Genomic DNA, 7,154 nt, shown 5'->3' with positions numbered 1-7,154 from the left:
AAATGTCGGAGGATATTGGAACGTTAATACACCAATGTACATTCTGTAGAGAACACAAAACCACACAGAGAAAGGAGCCATTAATGCACAGTGAGCTCCCGTCAAGACCATGGCAGAAAGTTGCTATAGATCTATGCGAGTTTAAGAAGCAGAACTACCTAGTGGTGTCCGACTATTATTCTAGATTCATCGAGATTCTGAATCTAACAAACACCACTAGTAGCCACATTATAGCCAAGCTGAAAGCCACCTTTGCACGTTACAGCATTCCGGAGGTACTCATGAGTGATAATGGGCCTCAGCTAGCTTCAGCAGAGATGAGGGAATTTAGTGAGGAATATGACTTTAGTCAGATTACATCCAGCCCACATTACCCTCAGAGCAATGGCCAAGCACAGCGGGCAGTGCAGATAGCAAAAACTATACTGCGACAGGACGACCCACTCGTTGTACTGATGGCGTACAGAGCCACGCCACAATTTGAAACCACACTGGCCGGAAGAGGATAAGATCAGGCAGGCTGATGCTGCAGCCAAGCAGAAACAAACATACTACTATAATCACAGGAATGGAGTAAATGAGTCTACCACCACTGAGCAAGGGGGACACAGTGCTCATAAAGTTGGATGAACAGAAACAGTGGACAACGCCCGCTGTTGTTCAGGGGCCTCGCTCCACTCCAAGGTCCTACATAGTGGAGATAGAACAGGGTGAGCGCTATAGGAGGAACCGGCGCCATCTGCAATCCACACCACAGCACCTCACATCTGTTGGAATGACTCCTGACCAAACCAACCGGGAGGTCAGGAACATGGATAACCCACAAGAGATAGAAGAACAACATAATCTCGCACCTACACAGGGGACTGTGACTGTTATGCGTTCTGGCAGAGTGAGCAGAGCCCCAGTCAAGCTGGACTGGTAGAAAGGAGCTTTGGGTGGGTGTGGGGATGTTCAAAGAAGAACAGATAAAATGAATGTTATATTGTTCAAAGAAGAACAGATAAAATGAATGTTAAATTGTTCAAAGAAGAAGAGAGGAAATAATTCAGTTGTTTAAGACATTTATGATTTAAGCCTTATTGAGGGCTTGTGATAAGAAATTGGTTATGACACCCGAAGCATCTTTAAAGGGGGGAGATTGTGGGCTCTGCGCCTCAGCTGTGTTGCGTTGCAGTGATTGGTGGCTGGTTTGTCGGCGCACACAGCTGGGGTGCATCCCGATTGATTATTACCTTCGCCATATTTAAACCCCTGGCAGACGCTCCGCCGTTGCCGGAACATTGCCAACATATCGTACATATGCGAACATTAACTACTGATACCTAGCTCAACATAGCGCCGCTTTATGTAAGTAACAATGGAATGCTACGCTGACAGTTACTGTTGCGTTTTGGCTTGACTCCATTTACACGACATACGCGCTACACTACACACACATTAACCATCTCCGTGCCCACACATCACCGTGTTATGTATGTCTTATTGGAATGCTACGCTGACAGTTACTGTGCGTTTTGGCTTGACTCCTTTAACACTACATACGCTATTCCCACAACACCGCATACGTTTTGATTCATCTCCGCAGCTTTACTTCTTGGACAATACTTGCCCTCTCTCCTGCCGTTAGTTTGTTTGAGTACCTGTTCGTCCCAGTCTCCTTTGTTATCACTGCCCCTCCTTTGTTATCACTGGCCCTCCTTTGTTATCACTGCCCTTCCTTTGTTGTAAGTATTATGGACCCTGTTTTTGTTGTTACGTTGGAGTTGTCTTATGTTTTCCCCCATTAAACCTTTGTTTTGTACTAGCACCTGGGTCAGCTATCTTGTGTCCTACCCCTAGTTCTCCCTCACCCTCCTGGCGAGGGGGGCTAACCCTAACAGTCACTCTTGGGAGACACATAAGGAGATGCTGTATTAAGGTAGTACACCTCAGAGAGAGAGGAAGTTACGTTTACGTTGTTCTGTATGGAGACGAGAAAATAAAGAGTCCGAACACTGAGAACTCACGTTGGAGTGGACTAATTCTTTTATGTCTGTTGGAGGCATACACAGACATTACACAAGTGTCGATACTGGTTTCTCTAAATGCTTCCAGGATTTCAAGGCCCACTCTCCGGAGCATTCGCACTGAACGACCCGTCACTAGTTTTTACGTGTTGTATTTATACTTGTGGGTTTAACTGTGTTTTCATACCTGAGTGCAGAACTCGAGCACTGGATGGTGGGTTTTGTGTTTCCTTGTCTGTCGGTCAGTCAGGAAGCAGCTCTGACACACATGGACATTCACACACTTCATGCAGCGATACCTGCACACACACACACACACACGCAGAAAGTTATGCATCAGACACGTGGGTGGGGCTGCCCTTTAGGGACCCAGCTCTGTGCCTAAACGATCACCGGCGATCAGCGCACAATGCCCCGTTAATTTACAGTACCCGTTAGTCTTCTGTCCGACTTAATCCCGACTAGCTCTGTAGTAATGCTCACGTGGGCAACAATAATCTCGTGGGATCAAGGCGGCTGCAGGTTTTGGAGCCAGGCACCACAGATGCTCTCCAGCGACTGCAGGAGCTCAGGGCATGAAAGAAAACACCTGGCTCTCACCTGATCTGAGAGCTGATTGGTTGAGATGTTTGATCTAACAAATAAAATCACAATCGCTGCCATTATACAAGATTATACAATGATATGTTTCTATAAAACATCATATTGTTGATCCACCTCTATCCTGTGAAAATATCGTTGCCCATGTGGGCGTTACGTCAGAGCCAGTCTGGATCAAATTAAACATAAAACTAGCCGGCATGCATTGTGCATCCGTCTCTGATTCTCAATTCTGTGCAGATCTGGACCATCTTGAATGTGCCTAGCATCTCTAGCCTGCTTGAACTCCAGCAGAGTCTCGGAGTACATCTCATGTTTCTTATAAGATCATTTCTACACACAGGACGCACCAAGTCTCGACTCAGAGGAACAAGGAGTGAGGAGCCAGGGCGGTGCTGGAGAAGCCATGACCAAAGATACACGAAACCATCATTTGCTGAAGTTTTTGTGAGCTGACAGCCCCCTAATCTGAAATCAGTTGGTGATTGGATGCTTCAAGTGAAGGATCTGAGGAAAGAACATGTCACTAATAATGTGTTTCCTTGAGTCCTCTCTCCTTACATGTTTTCATTGCATCTTTTCCTTGCATCTTATGTTGGTGGGACTAAGACACAAGGAAAAGATGCAAGTGAGGGAAACAATGAGATGTACCCTGGTTAACCTGGTTAACTCCAGTAGAGTCTAATTTATCTCCTTCTTAATTATTAGAAGTTCTGATCTGATGCTTTAGCTGTCCTCTGATTGGCTGATGTGAGGTCACCTTAGTCCAGTGATGGGGAAGGTCTTGCAGGTGTGGCAGCGGACGGTGTGACTGACATTCTGACTGATGGACAGCCGGAACAGAGTGGGTAACCATAGCAACAGGTGTGGCTCGCTCTGCAGCCATGACAACACATGTTCTTTGCTCGCTGTCGGAGTCAACACCTGTAACACACAGAGTCAATGTGTGTTCCCATGATGACCCCTGTCACCTGCAGTCAAGTATTTCTCACTGATTCTCACCCCGTCAAAACACGACCTCACTGCTGCCTCCATGCCACCAAAAACTACTTCCTCCTGCACCGCAACAGGAACCTGAACACATATACATGTCAGAGATAGCAGGAGGAAAGAGGCATGCTGGTAAGTGTAGTCTGTGGTTACCTGACTGAGGTCTTGTAGTAAAGATCTGAGTCCAGACCTGCTGACAGATCCTGAACTGTTCTCAGAGACTCGGACCAGAGCTAAACATGAAGAAACAGTATTTTATTCTGAAGGAACGACTCATAATATTACAATTAGCAGAAGCTGTGTATTGTATTCTGAAGGTTAGGTGTTATTGAGCATGCTTAATGTTGAGGTTCTGCTTTTAAAACACTTGGACAGATAAATATAACCATTTAAAGATAAATTTTAACTATCCATCCATCCATCCATTTTCCTCCGCTTATCCGGGACAGTTAATTTAACTAGTTTGAAATAAAGATGACAATCTCTGTATTGTGAATGCACCTCTCTCTGGCCGTGTCCTTCTGTTTGTTTGTGTGTGTGTGTGTGTGGGTATGCGTTTGTATGTCTGAATGATGGACTCCACATAATCACCTAAACCAGCACTCTGCTCCTGACTTTTTACAAACTGATATGTGTGACACCTGTTTTTTAAGAGTAAGCGTATATTTAACGACTTTTTGTTGGCATCAATATAATATTTACATTCATTATGTATGTGGTGCAGCGTATGCAGTTTCTTATATAGGCTAGGCAAAAGTCATTTCACATTTTTGTGAGTCATCAGTCTTGTTTTGAATGAAGAGTCTCACCCTTAAGAAATGAATGTTTAATACTTCAAACTTAAAGACTTGTTCAAGGTTTGATGGATAACAACATGTACTAAACAGCAACTGTAAGGAGACCCACCAGGACACAGACGTGTATATAGTTAGGAGGCAGGAGAAGGAGATGAGGGCTAGTGTCAACCTCTCATGGTGGTTTATTAATTTATCTGTACTGTCTCATTGTTGTCTTAATTGTGAGAATGCTCTTAGAGTGAAGGGGAAGGGTTTGGGCTAGATGAGTGTGTAAACTTTACACAGGTGCAGAATGCTGAGACAAGTGGACCCTGAGGGTGTCAAACAGACATGGTGAGCCTGAGGGAAGTGATGATCAAACATTTGAAGTCAAACAGGTTTATCAGTGTTCATGCATACGCGTAGTCCTGGGAGTACTGTGATCTTTGGAAAAAAAAGTGAGGCGTGTTAGGGATGTTTTGTGAGGGAATATCTAAACTGCAGTATTTTTTAGATTTCGACAAATCTTGAAATGAGCAACCCTATTAACAAGTAGGTTTGTCCGTCCACCGTTTTGTCCTTTTCTCTCAAGGCGAGCCAGTGTGGTTTTGAGCAGGAAGCTGCACTCTGGGAGAAAATGTCACCCCAAGCCCACATTGACTCGATCAGCCGATCATCTTGCTCTGTCTCTTTTTTACACCACCTACGTAGGAAAATCTGATCATGTCTCTCAGCTTTCACAGCGTGGTGAGAGTCTTTGACAGATCAAATCATTTTGTGTCTTTACAGGTTCTGCATTTTTGCAAGGCGTACATGTTGCACAAGCATTGTGATGTGGTGTCAACACTGGAAAATACCATTTTACTCACAATAAGTGGTCAAAAGAAAGTGGCTGCATTTGGACTTGTATGGCACCAATACAATTGCTTGTGGTGCAGTATATTTATAGGAAAAAGGGCTATAAGAGACATTTAAGTCTATTTAAATGGAAAAAACTACATTCATATTACAAGAACTTTGCAGCAGGCATGCATAGGCCTTTCATGTGCTGTTGCAGCTTTACTTGAAAAACATTTGCTCTTAACAACAGTAATGTTTATGTACAAACTGATAAAAGCACAGACATATTTAGATGATTATTACATCGTGAGGCACATTTGTTAACTGGGTGCTCTTACATATGTTTGTATTAGCAATTCCACTTATTGTCTTGCTTTGCTTGGTCTCTCTAAGGCTGAATCACTCTTGTTCATTTAGCTGCTTTACACAGCATTTCTTGCTTCACTGTGGTGATTTTTGTGCACTGTATAGTGCATTTTCTGATTTTTACTTGCAGCTTAGTCTTTGAGCCTCATGCACGAATACTTTTGTATTCATGTCTTAAATTGTTCATACTTCTGTGAGGCTTGTTTGTATGAATGTTTCTTTTCAGATTCTTAAAATGTTCTTTTTTGCATAAACATTTCTCAAATTGCTTGTTTGGTCATGGGGAGGTGAGTGTTTGAGAGAGTTGATCATTAGAATAATCAACGACTCATTTGCGAAAGAGGGCTGCAAATTCCATCAGCAAACAAGTCGCTAGTCGTATTAGAGGACCCAAAACAATTAGAAAATGTTGAGTACATCTGACAACGAATGAGCTGTTATTAGAGCAGTGCTGTTCAGAAATACAGGCAATGGTTTGTGAATGGTCTGTTGCGAATTTAACCGTACAGTCAGCTTTGTTTGAGAGGTCAAAAAATAATGTTTATTATTGCATGTGGCAGAATTGCTCTTGTAATTGCCTATTCTTCTTTTTTTTTTTGGAAGCTCCAGATGTGCAGTTGTCCATCAATTAAGCAGAGAACTGAAAGTTGATGCAACACAGTGTGTCACAATGAAGTGACTTGTGTGTTTAATTATTTTGTCGGACAGTGTAAATCCAACTTTGTCTTGACATTGTGTGTAATTATGCTGTTGGTGAGAGTCATAAATCTCTCTGTGGTTCTGTTTTGAAATCTGTCTGTAAACAAAACGGTAGGTGAGAGTTCTCAGGCAGTTCATATGACTCAAGTTGACTGAATGCTGAGTAGGTGGGTGTTAAGGATGCTGAAATACATCTTGCGAAATGTTGAGTGGTGGTACTGACACTTGATGTTTGTGTGTGAGTCATCCTGAAAGGGGTCAGGTACTGTAGATTCTACTTAGTGCTTCTCCTTGCACTCTCATATCCTTTTATAGTCCATTCATGTCTTCATTGACTTGTCAGATGTGAATGAAGTCTAACTTTTAGTTTGATCCACAGGTAAATCCATCCATTTAGGGCAGAAATAGGCTACTATGTGCCAGGTAGCCCTCGAGTATAGATTATAACTCCTGACCAATATCATATCAGGTGGTTTTAATTTATGGTCTCTGGTAGAAATTAATTGTACAATACTCTGAACATAAAACCATCTTACTATTTGCATTTCATTGTTTTCTTATTATTTCCATCAGCCAGAGAAAGACAAAATTATTATGAGGGAGCACGCTTTGACACTGTCATATTGGGCCAGAGTCAGATACAATACTTGATTTAACTGAAATGTTTTTCCCCTGTCTTTCCCCACACTTTCCCCTGTATTAGTCCTATCAAGACTTTAGCGGCCTCAAGTGGTAGTGAGCCTCAACATCAGAGGTTTACTTCCAGAATTTGTGTTTAATAAATACTGGTTTGTAAAAGTGCATTGTTTTCCAGAAAATTCAGAACACCAGACTGAATTTGGATCCAGCCCTCACTCTGCCTCTCTCTCTCTCT

The 7,154-nt window shown here is 42.7% G+C and overlaps 1 protein-coding gene across 3 annotated transcripts in view; it reads right to left on the bottom strand.

Annotated features, from left to right (window-relative positions):
- Positions 1–7,154, bottom strand: part of dytn (dystrotelin) — a 23,114-nt gene that overhangs the window by 12,992 nt on the left and 2,968 nt on the right. For 2 of the 3 annotated variants that reach the window (XM_020619140.1, XM_020619139.1), the window contains exons 6-8: positions 3,612–3,832; positions 3,370–3,533; positions 2,197–2,308 (exon numbers count right to left, since the gene is read on the bottom strand). In XM_020619140.1, the coding sequence (XP_020474796.1) occupies positions 2,197–2,308; positions 3,370–3,533; positions 3,612–3,832 (497 nt within the window). The remainder of the gene's footprint in view (positions 1–2,196; positions 2,309–3,369; positions 3,534–3,611; positions 3,833–7,154) is intronic. The other variant, XM_020619141.1, reaches the window with a different exon arrangement.

Source organism: Monopterus albus, unplaced genomic scaffold (assembly GCF_001952655.1).
Source record: "Monopterus albus unplaced genomic scaffold, M_albus_1.0 scaffold215.1, whole genome shotgun sequence".
NCBI classification, from domain to species: Eukaryota; Metazoa; Chordata; class Actinopteri; order Synbranchiformes; family Synbranchidae; genus Monopterus; species Monopterus albus.
This window is presented reverse-complemented; position numbering and strand designations above follow the sequence as displayed.